The sequence below is a fragment of the Clinocottus analis genome, unplaced genomic scaffold (genome assembly GCF_023055335.1).
Source record: "Clinocottus analis isolate CAN_PGR_092001 unplaced genomic scaffold, fCliAna1.0.p SCAF_10, whole genome shotgun sequence".
Lineage (NCBI taxonomy): Eukaryota > Metazoa > Chordata > Actinopteri > Perciformes > Cottidae > Clinocottus > Clinocottus analis.
Genome location: NW_027175821.1, coordinates 16,361,932 through 16,385,640, shown reverse-complemented (window position 1 = coordinate 16,385,640; position 23,709 = coordinate 16,361,932). Strand labels below are relative to the sequence as shown.

General features: G+C 43.1%; 1 protein-coding gene across 10 annotated transcripts in view; it reads left to right on the top strand.

The window, feature by feature from the left end:
* Nucleotides 1-10,850, top strand: part of rapgef2b (Rap guanine nucleotide exchange factor 2b) — a 98,096-nt gene extending 87,246 nt beyond the window's left edge. For 8 of the 10 annotated variants that reach the window (XM_068593295.1, XM_068593268.1, XM_068593249.1 and 5 more), the window contains 8 exons: nt 568-691; nt 1,116-1,139; nt 2,464-2,687; nt 2,887-3,054; nt 3,656-3,805; nt 4,791-4,992; nt 5,091-5,614; nt 6,140-10,850. In XM_068593295.1, the coding sequence (XP_068449396.1) occupies nt 568-691; nt 1,116-1,139; nt 2,464-2,687; nt 2,887-3,054; nt 3,656-3,805; nt 4,791-4,992; nt 5,091-5,614; nt 6,140-6,513 (1,790 nt within the window). In that variant the 3' untranslated portion in view covers nt 6,514-10,850. The remainder of the gene's footprint in view (nt 1-567; nt 692-1,115; nt 1,140-2,463; nt 2,688-2,886; nt 3,055-3,655; nt 3,806-4,790; nt 4,993-5,090; nt 5,615-6,139) is intronic. The other 2 variants (XM_068593276.1, XM_068593258.1) reach the window with 2 other exon arrangements.
* The last annotated feature ends 12,859 nt before the right edge of the window (nt 10,851-23,709 follow it).

The following is a 23,709-nucleotide window of genomic DNA, read 5'->3' as shown; positions in this document are numbered from 1 at the left end:
GTTATAACTATACTAACCTGCAGTGTTTAGGCTCGTTAGCCAGACTGTGTAGCACAAATATGTTTTAATATTGACCCTTTAATGTTAGTATTTCATGGTTGTTATTTGACCCAGAACTCAATGGTGTTGATTCTACATAATGCCTAAAACATGTAGATGCTGCACTTTTTTTGAAATAAACTTTCACATCTTCACTGTCCATTTCAACTAATGGCATAGGTGTAATAAAAGTGTCTACAGTGTAATATACATGACTTAAAGTTAGGCTAGGGAAAAGTAGGTAAATGTAGATTTAGCAAATGCTATCACCAGCAAGCTTTGTCATTATTATACATTTCTTGCATTGTTGTTTTGTAGTACTTGCAAACTTTGCATGCGGTTTCCTTAGATATTTAACATTTCTTTTCCGTAAAAATGTTTCTAACAAACAAAACTCACTTAATTTGCACCACATTTGTGGTTTGGCAGAGCAGTATCAGGTTTTTATTCCCGCGGTTGTTGTTTTTTTTCTCATTAATGTGATGTGTGTGGGATTTCTGTCCCTTTCCTCCTCCCCTTATTTCTCAGGCAATGACTCTAAAGTGGACGGCCTGGTGAACTTTGAGAAGCTGAGGATGATTGCCAAAGAAATTCGCCATGTTGGTCGCATGGCCTCCGTCAACATGGACCCGGCCCTCATGTTCCGGACCCGGTAAGACGACCTTTCCGAAAAAGGAAAAAAAGGCAGACGCCAGATTTCAGATTTAAAAAGGACCTTCGCTTCTCTGTGGGACGAGTCAGCGCGGGGTTAGCCGGCTCACATAGATTCAGTGAAGATTTCCGCATCACGCTTTTCTTTCAAGCAGCTGTTCCCTCTGGCAACTGTATCCCCCGTACACATTGTTGGCATCAGATTGTGCACAGCGCTCCTGTGAAAGTGTGTCTTTGTCTAACGATGTCACATCGTAGTGGTGTGTTCCCATTTGATTTCCTTTCTGACTTTCACGTGGGTGAAATTTGCTTCTCTTTTTGGTGATCTTGGTGATCTTTCCTGTCCTAAGCTTTGTCTCTTTCTCCCTCTACTCATCCATCCTTTGCCCTTCCGTGCTTCTCTGTTCATGGCACCCGCCCTCTAGGAAGAAGAAATGGAGAAGTTTAGGGTAAGTTCGGTGACCCTCCAACCTTTTGCCCTCCCTGCACCACGGCCCCTTTTTTTTTTTTTTTCACGCCAATTTGCGTGCTTCTTTCTTCTTTTCTGAAACCTTGGTTCCATTAACCAGCTTGAGTTGAATCCTCCCATTAACACTTGCCTGACCCTCACCAAAGGGCTTTGAATGAAACAAAGGTCACTCATGCTCACATTTGGTCACACTGGATCTTTTTTTTTACATTCTGTAAACTTAACATGAAAGCTGTTGAGCTTCCAACATGAATTGGATTAAAACTAATCCATGTGTCCTCAACATGCATTCAGATTGTTGCTGATGTGACCATTCTTGACATGTTTTACCTAACAATGTGCATGCAGCTTCAGTTTTTACCTGCCTTTGTAAGTTTTAGCTGTACAACAAACCGCCAAAGAAGCCAAATATTCTGGACCTAAAGTATTTTCTTCTCACGGTTTACATTCCCGTGGTCAGAGGGGAGATGTTTGTGCATAAAGCGTTCACTGGAGAACTTCTGGAAGCACGCTGAAGTCACTTAAGTAAGAAGAGTTTTCTGGTAGTGAGAAATTCAGTATCTCATAATTATGACTCGGCCATGTTGTAATTATTAGGAAAGCCGCGTTGTAATTACAAGATCCGTATCTCGTAATTATGAGATGTTAATCTCGGGAATACGAGGTGCAAAGTTCTAATTACAACATACGAACGTAATACTTACATGAATCTTTTTTTCTTTGAACAAAATAAGTATCCGTACGTACGTAACCCCAAATAGTATAATCTGATAGTCGGTGTCTCTCGGAAGCAAAACCTTTTTAATCATCCACACTGCAAAAGCCATGAATGTCTCACTGATTACAAACATGACTTCTCATTGACAAACAACCGTTCTGTGAACCGTGCAAGTTAATCGGTCACTGCCTCTACTACTACGAGCTCTGACTCAAGCCACAGAAATGTAAACTATGAGCGTGCTACACTGTTACACCCCCCCCTTTATTTTCTACTCGCCTGTTTGACTACAGCCATCATCCATCACTTCACCTCCCCTCCTGCTGTCTGGAATGACTGGAATGTTTTGGAGATGAGAGGAATTCCTCAAGCTGCTCTCTGCATGTCCAAGTTTTAACACCAGGCTCCCTGTGTAGCCCCGTAGCTCTACCTGTACATTTACTCTTCAAGAAAAGGCTTGAGCACACACTTAGACTGGATGTTAACGAGTTTTTTTCTCTGTTCTTTCCATGTGTGTGTCTGCGTCCGTGTCTGCATGTCCGCCTTCCCTCTCCGTGTCCTTGCGGGTTCCTATGCGCACGACCAGGTCCCTGAGTCAGGGTAGTGCCAACGCGGCGGTGCTCGACGTCACGCAGACGGGCGGGCACAAGAAGAGGGTGCGACGCAGCTCCTTCCTGAACGCCAAAAAGCTCTACGAGGACGCCCAGATGGCCAGGAAGGTCAAGCAGTACCTGTCCAACCTCAGCCTGGAAACCAACGAGGAGAGTCTGCAGACGCTTTCGATGCAGTGCGAGCCCTCCATCAGCACATGTGAGTTAGTGACGCGAGTTAGTGCACACACACACACACACACACACAAGTCTTGATTTTGTATAACTGCGTTTATATTTCTCTTGAGACACAGCCTGGGTGGGACCGCCGGAGTAACAAGGCACTCAGTCTTGCTTCAAGACTCCTTGGCTGTGAATAAAAAATGCTCATGCTCTTCCCTCTTGCTCACACTACTCAGTGCCCAAGAATGCCGGTGGGAAACGACCAGACACCTCCCCAGTCGTGTCCAGAGCGGCCAGCCAGCAGAGGGGCCAGTTGGCCAAAGGAAGCCAGGCCCTCCAGGTCCCGGCTGTGGCCCTTTACCCATCCCGAAAGAAAGTGCCAGTCAAAGATCTGCCCCCTTTCGGTAAGATTAAGATGATAGAAAAGCTTCAAATGTATTCCTACAACCGTTATTTTTAGGTCCCCTAATAGTTGTACATTCATCACTGTTATGGTATATTCCAGGAAGGTATTTGCGTCGAGGAACTTGTGGAAATGCATTCAGTAAAACATCTATTGCAACTGAGAGTTACTGCTGCGTTTATGTTTTATTGTGTGGTACCTAAGATAAAATCCTCTTACTTTTTTATAATAGTGGCTATAATAGTCCCTATATTACAATATTATCCACACATACATCATTTATACAACAGTGTTGTTCAGGCTTGAATGGAAATAGGCCTTCATTAAAGCTCCTCTTCACTTGTCCTTCTATGTGCCACCATTACTCTGCTTTCTCTTCCTCATCCTGTTATTTGCAGACAATAGCAGGGCCAGTTGCTCTGTGACAGTGCTGCCACCTAGAGGCTGTCTGACAATAAACAAATGCAAAAAAAAAAAATCCCAGACAATGCCATTTAGCGTCTCAGCCCGCTCTGGGCGCTGTTGGGGGATGGCGATGGCAGTGTTGGCGATGGCAGTGTTCCTCATGCTAATTCTGCTCATCTTCTTGTAAATGTCCACAGGCACCAGCTCCCCTCATTCTCTGAAGAAGATCCTGTCTCTGTCGGAGGAGGGGAACGAAAGGCACCGCAGGCAGCCAGAGGACACCGTGTCCAACGCCTCCTCCCAGCTCTCCTCCCCTCCCACCTCCCCACAGAGCTCACCCAAGAAGGGTAAGCCAATAATCCCCCCTCCCTCCCACACCATCTTCAGGGTCCTTCCCTCTGTCACAGTGGGACACAAATGCCACCTGGTGGCTGCCGACATGCATTGCATTGTGTTTTCCAGATATCGTTTAGTACTAGTAGTTTTCCTCCAAAATAGACCCACTGTCTTTGCTCTTTATTGCTTGATGTCAACAAATTCCCACCCGGGTTCCAGATAAAACCACGAGTGTTTTTATATATGTATCATATCAGTCAGTGGTTATATTAAAACAGCTCTTCTGCTAGGTGTTCATTACATCACACTGCTTGGGGCTGTTCATAGTAAACACTTTTTTATTTTATTTTTTATTCGTCTATGATCAGGATTGAGGAGGTTATTGAGGAATTTTGCAGGTACGAGCGCCGTTCTACTCTATAGCTGAGCTACAGCAAATGCCACAGTAACATTCGCCTATAACTAGAGGATATGTTCTCACACGTGTCAGCAATCTTCACCAGTGATTTCTCTATATTTTATTTGTAGTGAAAATTCAACTCCCTTCGCGCTCGTTTCCTAAACGTTTCCACACTCTGCGGCGCCGCGCTGAAGCGAACTGCTGTTTCAGTAGGAAGCCGACGCACTGATCCCTAAACGGCTGGTTGGCTTACTTGGGAATGACACTCTACAATTACTCCTGCAGTCTGTGTGTGCAATGCTTTGTTTAAATACACCGACTGAGATAAGATATGTGAATTAAAGAGGATTCATCAAGTCCGGGGGGGAAAAAAAAGTTGATCAACTGTAAGTTATTTTGATGTGTGGAGCTTTGAGTCAGCATGTGAAAGAGGGCGGGGCATGTTTAGAGCTTTCTCATCCTCATAGGGTCAAGTTTTTATGCCACAAGACTTTAATCTGTCGGGTTCACTTTTTGCAACGAAAGCAAATCAATGGGACTGAGGTCTGAGCAATTCCTTTCCTCCATAATTTAACATGTCTTCCTGCTCTCTCCAGGTTACAACAGGATGGGAGACGCCTACTCGGACTCCGGTCACAGTGAGATCTCCTCCCGCTCCAGCCTCGTCAGTAACTCCTCTTTCGACATGGCCCAGGACGAGAGGAGACTCCGTCACTCCGGAGGAGTCGGGGAATCGCACATCGCGGGACAGCGGCTGGAGCGAAGAGCCACCACGGACCCCGACCAGTACAGCCTCGGGTAGGAAACCGAGCAGCTTTTGATGTGGAGTGCAGCTCCTGTTCTGCACGTGACCCTTAAAACCTGAGTAACCCATGGTGTTTTGTGTCATATCGCAGGTCGTATTCATCGATGCAGGACTGTCGGGGCATTTACACCGGCTGCCCAACGGTGCTCTCCTCGCCCAGTTCAGAGGAGCTGACTCAGGATCAGGGCGATCGTGTTTCCCTCGATGCTGCAGACAGCGGACGCGGCTCCTGGACTTCCTGCTCCTCTGGCTCCCACGACAACATCCAGACCATGCAGCAGGGCCGCAGCTGGGAGACGCTGGCTTTTGGTGGAGGCGGGGGCGGCATCGGGGGACTCCCTCCCAGCGGACAAGAGGCCTTATTAGGGGGACACGCTGCACTGTGGGCAGCACAGGCCAGGGGGAGCTGGGCGTCGGCCAGCTCCTCTTCCTCCTCAGCTGCGTACTGGGGAGAGGACTCTGAGGGAGACACTGGCACGATTAAGAGGAGAGGAGGGAAGGACGTCAACGCCGACCCAGAAACAAGTAGCATCACATCCACCGGGTCAGAGGAGGCCAAGCACCTCGGCAGACCCTCCCCATCACCCATCACCACTGGGGGTAAAGGCATCCTCAGTAAGTGACTGCAGCTCACAGTCCCGTTGCTTTAATTGACAATTGATCAAGTTTTATACAGGAAACTTATTTAATCACAGTTGTAAATGCAAAATGTTTTCATCACAAGAGAAAGAAATCTGAAATCTGGTCGTGCAAACAACATGAAGCCACATAATCTCTCGTAAAACCCCATTTTATTGTTATACTTTAGTTATTGTATAGAACAAACAAACAAGATGTGACATGTTAATGACTTACTATTAGTTACTGTTGAACCGAGCCGGGCTAGCTTTTTCCTCCGTTTTCATTCTTCATGCTGAGATCAGAACGACTACTTCTTAAAAATGCAAACATTCCTGCATCATTAATTAGTTAAGATAAAGCAGTAAAAATGATCCGGGGAGTGATGCTGACATTTTTTCTGCATTAAATCATTCATCTCTCTCCTATCATTATCAAAAGGAGGGAATGTTTTAAACATGTCAAAGTATTCCCAGCGAATGGGAAGCGTTCTGAATGTTCATTCCTTTTGCGTCCCTTCAGCGCGGAAAGAAAGCCGCTATCGCGAGCCTCCCCCGACTCCCCCGGGCTACACCGCCCTGACCATCTCCGACCTGGCTGAAGGGCAGCACCCGGCCCCGTCCGTCCCCGCGCCCGCGGCCCCCCACACGGGCCGCCGGCCGCCGGACTACAGCACGGCACTGCAGCGCTCGCGCATGGTCACCCAGTCGCCCGACTCCCACCAGGCCCAGCAGGGGGCCAAGCAGCGGGCGGGCGGCCTCCACCGCACGCGCTCACCGGCCGAGGAGCAAGAGGCTGAGGAGGAAGAGGAGGGTGAGTCCTTGTCTTCCAAACTAATCGCTCTGAGGAAGCCAAAGCCAGTGGCACAGCATACACCCGAGACTCCCAGACCATGAGAGTGTGTGTACGGGGGTTAACAGGCAGGGCCCCTCTCCCCAAGGCAGGTAAAAACTAATTTATCAGGTATCCCATCCCCCCCTCTTCCTCCCCTTCCACTCCAATGAACCTGCATGTGATCAGGAGCACACACTTTGGACTGAAACTGATCATTCCTTCACACAACTTCCCACAGCACCAGTAGGCTCGGTCCCACTTCAAATTACAATCACAATGTTCTGAATCCCAAAAAAAAAAAAAAAAAAAATTGTAATAAAGCAAAATCCAGACCTTTTTTTTGTATTTATGATCTGGGAATTGTTCATTTGGAGCGGGACCCTCCACCTTTAACCCACGATATGTCATCATGCATGAGTCATACTGGTTCGGCCAGGAACTCACCACTTCTCTGCCACCACACGTTCTGCTCTTCTCTCTCACCGCCTCACGCGCCGTGCCGGGTGGCGTCCATCAGCGGGCGCGGCGCCGTTCGACCCCCTCTCACCCATGCAATCAAACTCAATGCCTGAGAAACATGCACCTCCATTCTCCTGCACCAGCACGCACTCGACCCGCCTACAGTGACTCTGGATGATTTCTGTGTGTTTGTGGCAGCTCTTTTGATTCATGCAGGTGTCCGCTGTTTTTCAAAAGCGTTTTCACATTTTAATCCAGTCTGGAGTTAGAATTTGTGTTGGAATCAAATTAAAAGACTTTTTCTTTTTCTTTTTTTTTTGCATCCGTTATCCATAAGACAGTTGCTACAAAGTAAAATAGCACATGTCAATCACACAGTAGGAGAAGATTTTGTCACGCATTGTTTGGAAAAAAGTTGAGGGAACTTTCTTTCCCTAAAAGCGTTTTGTACGCATACAAGCACAATATTGAGAAGCATTTTGACAACTGAAATTTAATTTTGGCAAAATGGACTCGCCTGCCACACCATTTTTTTCACTCAGATGTTTGGGTTGTCCATAAAAAAAATAAGCCTTCTGTCGGCCTAAACTTTGTTTTCCACCAAAGGATGTGGCATCCTTTCGTTCCTAAGACATCAATCTATCCATATCAGTATAAATATCCAACATAACTTGTTTTCACATTGAGATTTGATGCGTTTTCAAAGTGCTCCTTTGATTGAATTGGAGCAGTGTGTATAAAAAACACAAAATGTCCTTCGTTACTGTCAAGTTCAAGTCGCTGCAAATGATTTACACGAATCAACCTAAACATACGCTGAAGGCCTGTGGTTCTCAAATGAGGGAACATGAAGGCCCTCCAGGTGTGTACGTGAGATTCAAAATTTATGTATAGAAAATAAATTAGCATCCTTTTTTAAAAATTCCAAAAATAAAAACAGTTATTTAATGTCGGTGAAGTAAACACGAGTCCCGTGGCGGGTTTTCACCCTCACTCCAGCACGACTGCTCTTTTTGGTTTCCAACTCGTTCCAGCACCTTCTGGATTGAGCTTCTCAGACTTTTGCTCGTCGACGTAACCTTTCACCGTCTTGTCTCTTCACAGAGGACGAACAGGTGTCGGCGGTCTGAGGGGCACCAGTGGACGTCCCTTTGCAGTGACTTGAAGTCCCCCTGGGTTTGGGGTGTGCAGGATTAAAGATACTGGCCGACAGACCGACCAATGGACTCATCTTCAGTTACGTACGTGCCTGCCTCCTCCACTTGGCTCTCCCTCCCGATTGGTGGATTCTTCAGCTCGTCTCCCTCCCCTGCCTTAAAGCATCATAGGGGGTTGAATGACCCTGCATGCAAAAAAAAAAAAAAAAAAAAAATACTGTGAAGAAGAGATGGAGAGAAGGTAGAAGACGAGGACTCAATGCCTGGCACTTTGGGGGGGAAAAAGACTACAGAAGCCGAACTGGTGCCGGGAGCTCCATCTGCACTTTCTCATTTTCTACTTTCTGAAAAAAAACCCAGAACAGAACAGAAGATCAAAAACAGACTATCGTTTGAAGACGGAGAGAAACAACGGTTGACTTGACTCTTAAATTTCCAGCTTCCCACTAGATTTCATTTCTTTATTATTATTTTGATCTTATTGTTTTTGTTGTTTCTTCTGACTGATTGCACTACGTGGGCCGAAAGAAAGAAACCAAGTCAGCTCATTTCGTCTCTGCCTGGACTGAAACACCATTCTGTCGTCGACCCTTTCAAACTCTGAATCCAGTATTATCTCATGTTTAAAGTGTCGGCTCCAATCCGAGCAGGGAGGAGAGCCGAGTAGGGAGAACCAACATGCACAGTGTACTGACATACCTACTACACACACACACACACACACACACACACACACAGTCCATACACAAACAACCACAATTCATTTCTGAAAAATAGCACTTTCAGCACAATCTTCGATGTTCCCAGACGTTTGGAGACCAGGGTGTGAGTGAACCGTATCTGACCGTTATCCCACCTCGGAGCTCGTCTGGTGACATCATTTTTTTTTTTCATTCTGTTGCTTGGCGTTGCGTCGGGAGAATAACATTTCGTAGGTGATATCGAAAAAAAGCACAGAGGCGGCTGGTGGCTGGCGGCTGGCGGCCTCCCGCCGTGTCGCTCTGCAGAGCATCAGAAGCACACGAGGTCACGGAAGCTGCAGTTGAGAAGAATTTGAGCCCAAATTGAAAGCTGATGTCGGCTGAAGTACAAACTGTGAGCAGTGGCGAGCATTCACTGACACTAGGAGAAGTTGCCTAGTCCCGCCCCCATCCCTTTTCTTTTCTTTCAGTGTGAAGTGATCACAGGCGAACATCAGCATATTTCAAAGAAGCTGCCAACGTGTAAATTGTGAGTGTACCTCCTTAACTATCTACCTTTTTACAAACGATCTTGTACAGAGTCTTATAACAACACACGTACCCCCCCCCCCCTCAAGATAAAAGGATCCACAAATTCAGATTTGGCTTCTTTCTTTTTTTGCCACATTTTGTGAATGTCCAAAGCGCCTTACGATGCCATGATTGCATACATTTCTTTGCATGGTTGTTCCCATCACCAATCACCTTGTTTCAAGAGCAAGTCTTGACTCGAGCAATAGTGGAGTGAAATGCCTTATTCAAGATACTTCTCCCCTCCGCCCCGAGACGCTTTTTTAACATGTTAGGACTCAGTACAAGATGAAGCCAAGCTTTTTCTTTCTGTCTTCGCGCGGCTTCAAGGCGGCATCGTCCGACGTGAGCGAGACAGCGTCGATCTTTCTGGTCTACACACGCAGAGCTGGCGAACACGCTCACAGAGCTAGCTCACGGCTGCGCTGTGCGTGTGCTCATAGAATCGTCCTCTGAATCTCCCCTCACCCGTTACAGACATCAGCTCCGTGGACGCTGTGTGTATATCGCTAACGCCTGCATCCAGGTTTTCCCGCTATATCTTTGCTGTCAATGGGAAGACTGAAGATTTATATATTTCTTTTTTTTTTTTTTAAATGTTGGGACTCCGGTGGAGAAGTTGACGCGTGAAGAAAACTTTTTTCTTTTTTTTTTTCGAGGCTGCCAATCAGAACGATTTAGAAATCCTAATTGTGAAAAAGTAACTTTTTGTTTTCTTCCATCACTGAGTGGCACTGATCACATTGATCAGTCTTGGAAACTACAGACTGAGAACGAGATGAATGAGTGCAGAGTTTTCCACTGTGGTCTGTGACTATACACTAATGAATTCCTGAGTTTCTTTTTGTTGTTGTAATTGAGTTTTCTTTTGTATTGGCTGCAGATAGATTGTTGATGATTTGTTTGTAATACAGTGGTGCATCATTCACTTTCATTCAACTCTGAAGATAATGTGCATATTAGCGGGCCGAGTCCGATTTCGAAAAACAAAAAGTTGCACAAAAATGTTCAAGCGTAAAGATAAGTGTAGTAGGTAGAACTGCTACTCCGTTTGATGTGTGATGTCAGTGAGAAATGTACATTTAGCTGGTGATGACCTTCTTTTCTTCATTCTTTCTTGGACTACTTTGACCTGTATGTCTTTTAAAAAGACAATTGGTGGAGTACGTATCAGTTGTTTTTTGTATTTTTAATACAATAATTGTAAATATTGGTTATATTTTTGTTCAAATGTACTATGTTTATGCCTCAACATCCAGTTTATATGAAGCTGGAAATCAATAAATACTGCATAAAGAATCAACACATAGGTTTAAATGCACTTATTCATTTCTTCTGCATTTCGATGTCTTTCTTTTCCAATTTATTTTTTCTTCCCTTCAGATGATTTTTCTCCCCAAGATACCGTCTAGTGTTTGCACAAGTCATGGAAGCAACTTGAAAAGTGTAACTCTCATACTTTTCTATCTGACCGCAGTGTGTCAGAATTAATAAAAAAGAGATATTAAAGTCTCTCCTTGCTTTTATTTACTTGTGTTGTCTTGTTCTAGGAGTGAGAAACTGGTGTGAGTCACAACACATTTATGTTTTTCTGATTTATGTTTCTCATTAGTTCCTCACATTAGCGGTTTTATTTAATACAATTCAATACATCCAACTCACTGTGCACCACATAACATAATAAGAAAATGGGTTTCCTTGCTTGTCATTGGTGTTCGGGGGAGACGTGCTGTTGTTTCTCCTGGAAGAAAAACATAATATTTGTGCCTATTTTCCTTTTTTACTGTCATTGCTCAGATTCATTTATATTTTTAATGACTAAAAGTAAGATTAATATTCTACGAATAAAACATAATGGAGAAAAATGTCCATTTCTCCCCATTGGATGAGAAAAATATTATTTCAAAATGACAAGTCACCTATAGCAACAAAAGGCAGATTGAGATAATAACATGATTAAGTCGCTTTTATGCTTTGCAAATTAAACATTAAAACAAGTCTGCTTTCAGACCACAAGAGGGCAATGCTTCACTGCAAATACGAGCCAACAGGCTCCGAACTGAAGACTGACAGTTTAGTTCATAGTTTTGAAAATACTTTAATTCTAATAAACACATTGTGTGTATTGCTCTGTAATCCCATCCTGAAAAATGATCATCTACTTTATTTCCATTCAAACAAAAGTGTACGCCACTCTCTTAAAGAGAGGAGCATCATGGGTAATCCAAAGTGTCAAGGTTGTCCTCAGTTGTCGCGTCATGCCTTTGCTTCCTGTTTATCATGGCGGCGGCAGACGGGCAGCGTGTCGGCTCCTAGTTTGACAGTCTGTAGCGATGTTATGGCGGCAGGCCTCATCTCAGCACTCTCGCTCCTCATGAATAATGCAGGTTAGACGGTCCGGGTCGCCTCTATCACAGAGCCCAGGGCCCCAATTTGTCACACTTTACCAAAAGGAAAAAAAAAAAAAAGATACACGCTGACTATGATAAATCGGGAGCTGCACACATGACTTTCAGCCTGGTAAATAAACGGTAAAAAATCTCTGTTATGCCGTCTCCTGCTCTGGATCTGGACCAGAGAGGGAGGAGCACGGGAGGATTTGGACGATAAGAGTAGTTTTTGGGATTGGAGATGCTCGAAATATGTGCCAACATGCAGTATCTTTGTCAAATGTGTCCATGACAAAACAGCCAAAGGGATGCTGCTGTTGCCCCGAGCATGTCATTCATTTCCATTGGAAGAGGAAAAGCCTCTGCTCGTACAAGCAGAGGGTTTTACAAGTTTGTCTAATTTAACTTGGTTTGCTGGTTGTTTTTATTATTAGTTACAGACCCTGTAAGAGGGAAATGAGAGCAAATGTTCTGACTTTACCAGTCGTAGTGATCCCTGGACATTATCTGTCCAACATAGTTTCAAACAGCAGCAAACTACTCATTTATTTAAGGTTTCTTACTTGCAGTCAGACACTTTGGACTGTATTTTAATGAGCTACACAGCGTTGATGTCTCAGTATTCACGAGGTGTCAACACTGCAAGAAAAAGTGACATTAAAACAGCTTCATATATATTTAATTAAAACTTTTTAAATCTCCTCTCACAACAAATGGAGGTACAGCCCTAACGCTGACAAATCATGTTTTCATTGAGATAAAGCATCTGAAGGAGAAAAAAAAGAAGAAAAAAAAACATTCTCATCGCAGTCGCCTGCATTAGAAAGATAACTGTGACTGACACGGGGATGGATGTGGAACAGGCACGGCGACAAAAACAAAATACCCAAAGCACAGCCGGCGCATGAAATTAGAGGGGAAACGCAGCTGTAATCTGTGTCCGACAGTAAATCCGCCCCCTGATTACGGTTCGAGGCGACGCGTTTACGACTCACTTGGCTCTGTAACTGTGCTGCGCCCTCGCGGGCACCAGGGGGCACTCTTCACTACGAAATGCTGCCAGATGGACCTGTCCACTCTTTCCCTGGGCAACGGGTCTTATCAAGGGGTAGCAGGCAGCCAATGGTCCTCTGTAGATAGCCGGCTGGTTATGTGTGTGAAGCCCGGGCCCAGAGTCGTCAACCGTGTTCAATCGGGGCAGCCGCGGGTCATATTATGGGCCTGTCTGGATTCCTTTCATGGTAAATTGGATGAAGGCAGCGGCACTAGAGCTGAGAGGAGTGGAGATGTCACAGCGTTCTCCGGCCTGTGTGAGGACTCCACGGGGCTACACAGGCGCGAGCAGTTAAAAGCTATTCAAAGGTCAAAGAATTGAGAAAAAAGGACGTTTTTTTTTTTTTTTTTTTTTTTCAAAGCTGTTCGCTCCTCGGTCCAGGTGCTTTTCCTGCACAATTTTCTATAAAAATCCACTGGAGGTCGGGGGTTGGAGAGCAGTTTCCAGCAGATTCTGTTGTTTTGATTGTGAGAAATGTTCCACATTCATCATGGTGCATTTAAAGTGTATGCTGGTTTTACGACCAAACGCTCTTTTATAGAGCCTGTAATGTTCTGATGTCAGTATGGAGTTATTTATTACTGCAGGTGCCTTTCCGGGATTATTATTATTATTATTATTATTTCATGATTGTCTCAGGTATTTTATATTTGAAACAATCCCTAATACACAGCTATTTTTGAAATATGTCTGCTCTCAGTATGAAGATGTGCTACCATGAAACATTTTCCTCAATTGGATAAAAGCTCATTTCTTAAGAGAGATTCTTTCCACAGTCCTTTTTAGCTTTTCAAACTGCACTCCCACCTTCCAATAACAGTTTTTCAAGAAGCAATTGACACTGAAAACCTAACATTTTGAGCTACAACGATACATTTTGATATCTTATGACATTAAAAAAAAAAGGAAAAATCTATACTACAAAACCAGCAACACGGACAGAATTCGTTCCTTCTTTTCCTTTTAAATAAGCGTCTCCAAAGTACTCGGACCTGCTATTTGTAAAAGAGGAACTGTCTTCTGCAGCTCCGCTCTCAGCGCAGCTGTTCCCTCCACTCTGCTGCTGCTCCGGCTCTCGACTCCCAACCGGGGTAGATTAGCAGATAGCGAGGGGTCTGTCTCTTACTTTGCACATGTGCAAGAGATAAGAAGCGGGAGCCTCCCTATAAGCAGGGAACAAAAACCATCGGTGCAGAGACATCTCTAGCAGGACTCGCTCAGATCTTTTTGCAAACGTCTCATCTCTTTGGATGCGTTGGATGTATCTGCACATCCTTCAGCGGAGGCCCTCCCACTGCCAGCAGTGTCTCTCACAATGCTGCACTATCGTCCCATAAATAAATCTGTGGCTCCCTGTTGCCTCTGAGAAGCGACTCGCACGAACCTGCCCTCTCAAGCGGTAATGACTCTCTTGTCATTCATGGCGCTCGCAGAAGAAATCTCAGCGCTGGGAAAAACATCCTCTCCGCATCTGGAATTTCTATGACGAAGACCCTGCGCTGAGTGTTCACATGTTCACAACATACCACTGTTTTTGGCCAAGACGGTGGTAGAAAATTAGTTGGACATTTTTTTGTAATGACACTTATTTATCAATTAAGAGAATATCACTCCCATATCTCTACAGTAAACATGAAGCTACCGCCAGGGGTTAGCTTTGGTTAGCTTAAAGAAATGGTAACACAGCTATGGCCTGGCATAGTTAAGAAGTACTTCTGTACACAACTTGGTGTAAAAAAAACAACTTGATGTTATTACACTTTCCTCTACAGGTTTTTGCACAGCTAACAAGCTGTTAGCGTAGTTTGGCACTTAGATTGGAGACGGGGGAACAGCTAGCCAGCACCTCTGAAGCTCACACACTAACATACAAAAACAATTATACAAAATTGTAAAAATGTCAGTTGTGCTTTGAGGGGGTTTTGTCTCGCACTATTTCTAGGACCGAGCCAGCCTCGTTGTTTTGTGCTAAGCTAACAGCTGTCGCCTGGGGGTATTGCATTGGGTGGTATCAATCGTCATCTAACCTTTTGCGAAGAGCAAATAAGTGTGTTCGGTAACATTTGAATTATTGCTGGAAGGACTTATTGTGAAAAAATAGATAATACTATTAATGAAAATAAACACACCAGAAATGAGTCACATCACATGTTCAATGCAGTCAGACAGTCACAAACACCTCTGGAAAAGCTGGAAACATGCATTTACATTTTTGTAATCGAAAACGTGTAGGAAGCATGGCGCTCAATAAATGACTCATGTTGTGTTTTACATGTCGTCTGCTGCTTCTTTTCACGGCCCTGAAGGATCTTATTTGAGCGCTATCCAAGCTGTAAATATAGCTGAGAGCCATGCTTAGAGATGCTTAGAGATGCTTTGAATTGAAATGGTTCTTTTACGGGAACAACCACCCATGGATTCACTTACAAACCTGACTTATAATAAGCTTGTTGGCATGCAGAGGGGAAGAGGCTGGCACTCCCTGTTCAATGACCTGCAATGGCTGAGTGTGTTGGTTTGTGATTTAAAGATCTCAACCTACTGAGGGGTGTTACTCCAAAATGCAAAACATGGTTTAATGAGTGATTTACTACTGATGTATATGACTGTTCTTTGTCCTTTTAGCAGAGTTAAAAATATATATGAATATCACAATGGTACCCACGGATGATTGTTGAAAATTGAAATAAACGGTTACTGTCGTAATATCTGATTTCTCCCTGGTGTCGTTAATATCCTCAGAGACTCGGGACCGCAGTGTAAATATGTTAAATTTATTAATAACTTTGGTGATAATCCACAGTGACATTTACACCAGCCACCCATCTGAAAGGAGGGGTGTGGAAAGCATGATTTCTGTTGGATTTTGATGTCTGATATTAGACTGAAATTTTATGAATGCAGAAAACTGCTGTTTTTCCTCTTTTTTTATGTCATGTGATAGCTTTTCACTCCGAGAGGAAGAAATAATAGCGTTCAGTGTCTTTTGATTTCTTATGATATGGCTCCTGTCAATAGCTAAACAGACATTGTTGTTCATAAATCATCATAAATAATTATATCTATTAACTTAATGAGCCCTGACCTGCCTGATTCAGCACAGGTGATGAACACTATAGAAAACCAAACTACTTGGTGCTATCAGTGCATGCTTTCTCCCTGTTTAACATTTTTCCAGAAATCACACACATTTTTAGTGGCAGATTTGAAAGTAACACCTTTTAAATTTCCCAATTTGAGCTCACCAATATATATTCCTGTATATTGTTATTTACTCATGTCGAAGGTAATGGGCCTACCGGGAGCAGTTCTTCTGCCTTTAGGTACAGCTGATGCACAGCTATGCAGTGAACCTAATTATTTTCCCCACGTTTTCGGCACAGATTAAATCAGATTTTCGAGCTTTAGGTGCCACGAGGCAGACTTTGTTACATTTGGACAAGTTAGGCTCGCTGTTTCCCCGTTTCTATCGACTTCATGCGAAGCTGAGCATGAAGACGATGAAGGCAATGCTAAGCTAAACTAACCGTCTGCTGCATCGTAGCCTCATGCAATACGTCAGCAGCTAACTACACTGATTAACAGTTACTGAGAATTAGTGTCGCTTCAGCCACCGACAGCTACGGACCGCCTGGTTAGCGGCTAACTGAGCCAATAGTGTAATGCTGCTAAATCACAAATCAACAATCGGAAAGCAGCTGGGATTAAAGGCGGACACAGATACTGGTCCAACAGGGACATTTGAGCAGTAGCTAAAAGATGCTTGCCAATATTTGCTTTGTCGCAAGTCTCTATTAAAAAAAAACGGTGGATTGTACCGACGTCGGTTTAACGGCTCCTCGTTGCTATAGAAACAGAATGTTCAACTTAATCTGGTCACATTCCATTTCACCTTCCAGAAAGTTGCCTGTAAGAAGTAGCAGCGGTTCTCCAGCCCCTTCGCAAGGTCACAGTATCACAGTTCACTTATGGTCAACAGCACTGAGGTCAGAGGGCCAAAATGTAAAAATAAAGCCCCGAGGGTCGATATCAGTCGATTGCTCTCTGTGCTTGTTTGGTGTCAGAATCCCTGATAGATGCCACAACATGCGACGTGCAGTGTTCCCCACACAGGCGGAGATACTGTATATTATACAGCTGCTGTGACAGACATCAAAACAATGGGCTGACATTCACTTCCCTTCTGAACCGCTAATTGGCCGTTAGGCCTAACTGGGTTTTGAGGGGCCGCGGACCGGTCAGCTCACCTCCACACCGTGCTGGCGTCCTGGCAAGTGACCCAACAAATAGAGCTCATAAGAGACACCTCAAGCCAGACATTTTTATTGGTAATTAAGTTATTGAAGTTGTTTGTCAAACTCAAATACTGCTTTACCGCTGTTCCCCGTCGTATGCCATCGATAAGGGAAAATATTTGAGTTTTGACTATTTGAGCATTATTGTTCAAATTGATTACTGATATTACATGTCATTTTTTGAATAATAATGAGTAATAATGACGGCTAATAATGATTACTAATAACGATGACAATAATACATAATAATGACGACTAATAATAATGAATAATGGTAAATGATGAGTATGAAAAATGACTAAAATAATAATGGCTTTTAGTAATGATGAACAATAATCAATTAATTGTTTAATCAATGAAGTTAGTTGGTCAAATATAAAATACTGTAGGTATTTATGACAATATTAACTGTATTGATGTGTGGTTGCTGTGAAATCATTTAAAAAAATGTTTTTTTGCTAAGCGCTTCACAGAAAAAGATATCAAATATACAAACACAGATAAAAAAAAGAGAAAATCAAACACAGAATAGACGACGATGGAGGTACAGTACAATAGTTTTTTTTTTTACTGGCTGATTCCCCGAGAGCCCAGATCTAAAATGCATTACCGGATGTACACGAGCACATAGTTCAGGATGAACAAAAGGTAAACTCACAGGTCAGAACATCAGACGGCTCTTTCATGTCCGCCAGTGCTTATAAAGGGAGCTTGGTCCACATTGAGAGATATTACTGAGGCCTTGCTGCCACAGCTTCCTAAAACAACCGGCTGTAATCTGAGGGGCTTTTCTTTACAACGTAAAGCTGGCATTTGTTCTGCTACTATTTCTGTTTCTCTCTGTGGACACCGAAAATCACTGCAGCCAGGTTTAATTACAGCCGTATTATGTGAGCGCTCCTTTGAGGTGGGAAGCAGTGGGCTGGGGGCAAATGGATGTAGCAGCTCATGAGTAAAATTATGAATGACATCACATTAAAAAAATATTAAGTTTGATAATTGAAACACGTATGACCCACTTTTGAGGACGTCCCCCACCTACTTTGGTGACGCTGTCGTCGTCACCTGTGCTACAGCGGGTCCATTCATATGACTGTGCACTGTCAAAACATCAGATCCAGCAGATCTTCTTTGAGTCAATGAGTCCAGGTTAAGCCTGATTCCGGCACAGCTGATTTAATCCGTAATGTCATTTAACAGGCTTTGCATAATCAATATTCAACATGTAATTATGCAAGAGTGATGTGGAGCTTAAACTGCCTCCAAACCAAAATTCTCATTATGCACCAATTTTATACTTCAAAAGCTCCTCGTACAGATGGTCAATAATTCATCATTAACAGCGAGCGGTGACAGGGCACATCTGAATTTGATACCCTTATAAAACCTATATAATGCACATAAATCTTTTTTTAAAAGTGTCGACACGTTGCACAGCAGACGCAGAAAAAGTTTGCTTTAAAGGTCAGAGTGGCTGCAGCTGGTTGGGTATGCACAGCAAGTTGAAAGACTGAAGAATATACCTGTAAAACTGCATGTATGGTCTACTAAATATCTTACACTGGCCCTTGGCAGTTTAAACAGTCAATACAGCCTGTGCATCACTCTGTGCATAATACTACCATAATCATATGTTGTCCATGCATTGCTGTTGAGACACATTTCGACAACATTCTACATCATTTCAAGAGACTTGGAAGCTTATGGACATGTGGACGGATAATTAAGAAGACCACTCGACATCTCTCTCTGTAATTTGACTGGCATTCTTGATCCTCTCCTTGCAGCGGGCCCCGTGTACACCAGCAGCCTCCGTTGTGTACAGCGTTGTGTGCTTGAGAGGCAGCACCACAGCGGGGGAGGCAGGCAGGATAAACAAACTGGTGTAAAAAAGCCCTGGACAGCCTGGAGGCAGCAGCAGAGGGGAGGCTGAGGACTAAAGTGAACTCCATCTTCAGCAACATCTCCCACCCCCTCTGTGGTGGGCTGAGAGCTGCAGACCATCTCCAGCCTCCTGCTTCAGCATCACAAGGTGCAGGGCCGAGTGCCATAACTGCTTTGGTTGTGTAATAATCGCTTAACTGTGTTTTTAAAAGGCCTCATGACGCCTCAACATATAAGGCAAGGAGCCAAATATGTTTTGGGAACTATACACTTATTCATTTTCTTGCAGAGAGTAAGGTGAGAATGAATATTAAGCAACTGGCAGCAGCTGGTTGGTTTGAACACAGGGGGAAGCAGCTCGCTGGCACGACCTGAAGGTATTTAAAAATCTGCCTACCAGCACCTCTAAAGTTCTCTTATGTAAATCATGTTTTTGTAAGCGCAAACAAAAATATGCAAAAATGTGTAAAAACAAGAGTGTGTGTGTGTGTGAGATACTGGACCGACTCCAGTGGTACTTATCATTATCATAATTGGTATTAATTTAATGGTGATTAAAGATTATTATTATTATGTGCTCAGTCCTCCCTCTCTTCTCGCTCTTCATTATCAGATACAAGTATACACATACACATGTGTGCCCTGCATCAACCACCCTTAATAATGGTTTTCGTATTCATAATAACAAATATATTGTTCTGCATCTATTTTGTTGGGTCTGTATGGTTTGGTCTATCTTCCTGTTCCTGTCTATTCCTGTGTATAGCATGCACTGCCTCTGTTTTGTGTACTACCTTTGGCACTATGCTATTTTAAGTAAAGGAAGCAAAGCCACTGTGTAGAAAAGCTCTGCTTAAAGTCATGGATTCAAAAGATTTACTACATTACGATCGAAATAAATTCTTATTCCTGAAAAGGAAAAGTTCTCAACATGGATAATGACCAACTTCGAGAACAAGCATGTTGCATTAAAATTACAAAAAACATGAGGGCATAATCATTTTAATGTTGCAGCTGATCAATATAATTGATACATTTTACTTTATATTCTAATAAATCAGCCTAATTTATGTATTGACTATATGTTTTTATTATTAATCTGAGTCTGCATAGAAGTGCAGTGTAAAGTACAACATTTACCTCTGCCGACATTAGTGGAGTAGATGTTTAAAGTACCACAAAAGAGTAAATATATTCAAGTAAAATACAGTTACCTTGAAATTGTACGAAAGTACTGTGCTTAAGTAAATGTACAGAGATGGCCTCCTCTCTCTAAAGGCCATCTGTGTCTATATTCCCTGGAGCACAATAGACCGATTGCCCGTAGCCATGCTCATCATTAGCCTAATTAGCTGCACCTGCAGCCTGTTAGCATCTGACCACCGCCCTCTGCCCTCAACTACAGGCAGCGACTGCGCCCAAGTTTCCTGGCAAAGAAGCCCTGAGCTACTCGCACATTTACCCCCACTGCATCTTGCGCTAGCTAACTTATCTCACTTCAGCAGAGGACCCAACTCACGCGCAACGGATATCTCGAGCGCAATTTACAGTAAAGCGGTTTATTTAAACCGCCGTTTGACTTTACTGCTAAGTCACTCCGTTGCTAACGCTGCTGTAAACACTGCTACAGCTGCCTGAGTCTCATAAACTAGTTTACGAGATGTTAGCAGTAATCGTGGTATCTGAGGATGTCGTGTGGAAGAATTAAATCTCTTTTTAAGATGCAAAATCCCGCTTATGTTGTGTGTTTGACTGCTAAAGTTCCTCAGATGGAAACTTTTTAAACCAGGAAGTTGTGAGTGTTCTGTCCTTTCCTGCTGTCTGCACCATTCTGATCATTGGCTCTCATCCCATGAGACACCAGAGATCGATGCTTAACCTCATCAAAGCGAAATAATGACTTGTTTTTTTTTCCAATTATTGTCTGTTGATGTCCTGGCTGATGCTTGAGTGCTGCTAAGAAACTGCTTGCTGTTTAGGATGTGCCTTTTCTTTTCTTTTTTTGTCAATATATTGGCGTCTTCCAGCTGTTCACTTCTGTTTAGATGCTGCTGCTTTTCTTATTTGTGCATGTTTGCATTGATATTAATTAGGAATTCGCGTACTTGGTCGCGGCTAAGCTCCTTGGTGGTCGTTTGCCAGGTGCGTTATGATGCTCTCATGCTGTTTGTTGACGCAGTGGGAATTAATAGGGTGCTCGCATTTGATTGACTTTACATATTTGATTGACTTTACATATTGCCTGTGACATTACCTTTGGTTTCAGGGATTGCTTGCTAGCGTGGGTCTCTTGCAGCGCCTGATATTGGCTCTGTTTATTGGCTTCACGCGACTATCTTGCACACAAGTACATTCATATATTTCAATATTTCCATGTAATATGTGCCTCCAGGAAATCCATGTCACACTGTAGCATAGGTAGTCATGTTCACATTCTCATAACACAGTTCATATCAGCGTGATATTACAGAGAACTCAAAGCAATGTGACACTTGCTTTACTATTCTGCATATCTTAATTACATCTAAAATACCGAGCCGCTGTTGGGTTTCCTGCTGCTGCGCCCCTGTTCTGATGGCCATCTGCTTATCGTGTTACATCGTCATGAATATTTTATGAATATTTTTTATTTTTAAATGGGTAAGTTATGAATTATCTGCTGCATCGCTGATGCGTCTCATCTTGCTGCACATGAGGTTGATTGCTGGGTTTAGATCGGTCCCTCTTGATTCACTAGATTATATAGTGTAGAAGTACCGCAGCATGTTCCACAAAATAGAAGTCATTAGGTTTTTCATGCAGTATGATTTGACTGGACATGTTCCATATTCCACATTTGGTCCATACTGTCATGTTGGGCGACTGATTGACACAAGTGGGTTTGAATGTCATTATTTAAATAGATATATCTGCGCAAATGTTTCCACAGAATAGTCCCAAACAGTGTGTATGTTCTCTGGGCCATGGCTTTACAAGCTCCTTCAAACACATTTGTGTTTCATAGGCCTTGCTTTGGTTTGCTTTATGCTTCTTTCTACCTCTGTATGTCTCATGTGATGTTGATGCACACAAAGCATAAAATCAGACAAATATGACAGAAAGTGAAGTAAGGGAAAAATGCCTAATTTGTATCCTATAGCTTTAATATTTTAATGGACGGTCGATAATGGACATCACCAACACATACAGTGAAAAAGACTGCATGTTGGTAAAGGAGACCTGTTAATGAGAATAAAAGTAGTGTTCTTTATCTCATTAGTTATATATGTGTATTGTATGTTTTATGATCATACTCACATGTGTGTTTTTAATCATTAATTCAGGAGCTGCACTGCTTTGCTAACATGTCCTCTGAAGTCAGTTTCATGTGAATTTTCCTGCTTGTGATGGAAATACAGAATTTGTAGGCTGAGTAAATTCCAATGCTTGTATACTTTTTTATTTTATGCTTACGTGCTGTTTCCTTTCATGTTTTATGCTCCAGTGGCCCAGAAGGAATCGTAACTAATGAACAGACCATTAAAATTGGGTTTTGACAGATTTAGTCTGTGAGGCGAGTAGCCATAGCACATCTATACACACGCCGTATAGCGAGTCCTCGATGGAAGGTGTTATTATTTCATTTTTTTTAGAACCAAGGCTGTGGTTGCATGTTTCAAATGAGACAATCATTGTTTAAGATTGAGGTTCAAGTTCATCTTTCCAAATGTCCCAAAAAGCCTTTTCACTCTTCTCGCATGCCTCAAACAGAGTCTCATGAGGCAATCAGTGGCTTTTCCACATATAGCTGTCATGTGACCTCTCATACAGCAGGGGGAAGTGGAAGGCTGATGACAGACAGCACCCGGGCCACATCCCACCCATTTCCCCTCTGCTCTCTCTGGAGAAGAGCCAATCAGCTCCCTGGTATTAGTATTCCTCTATCCTGCCTCGTGTTATTTTCACCAGCTGCCCACCAAATATGCAAGGCGACGTGTGCATTTAAATGTTGTCCACTTGAGTTATCTTGATCCATTACCATCTAGACGGCCGCTTTCACACAACATTAAGCCAAATTCAGATAATTTCACATTCGCAGCGTGATCATCAGAATTAGTTATGTCAGATTCTCTGATCTGAGGTTGTGAGATGTTAAAGAGTGGTTTAACTCAGCCTGTAATAATACTACCCGAGATCATTAGATTAAGTAGAATGACAGGAAGAAAGGATGGATGAAAAACATTAATACTGTATGGCCCCGAGCAACAATTAAAAGGTACCTTTTACCTATTGTTCCCATTTAGCCTTAAAGCCTGAGGTTCAACTAAGTCTGAAAAATGAATCAGAACAAAAGTCATTTAAATGATGAGCTTTTTTATCTGTCAAATTGATTATCATGTAGCAACCAGACCAAACAGAGGGATACGGTAAAGAGGGAGGTTATTAATGCTTCTTTTTTAAGACCCCCCCTCCACCATGCAACGTTGTGCAGCGATCATAAACAATAAAAGGTGAAACTTCACTGGTTCTGTTTCTGCAGTCCCCCATATTACAAGTCCTTGTTAACATTATAACGGAGTAAAAAACAGATGAAACATTTGGATGTTCAAATGACATTAGCTGCTAAAGCAGCGAACGCCCTGCAGCTCTTAGCATAATGAGGAAAACATTATTAAACATGGCTGCAACTGTTTATGGAGCTGCAGTGTTTTTCCAGTCCTCAAACTCCACATTAGTACATGATCCAGTCGGTAATCTCACAAAATAAC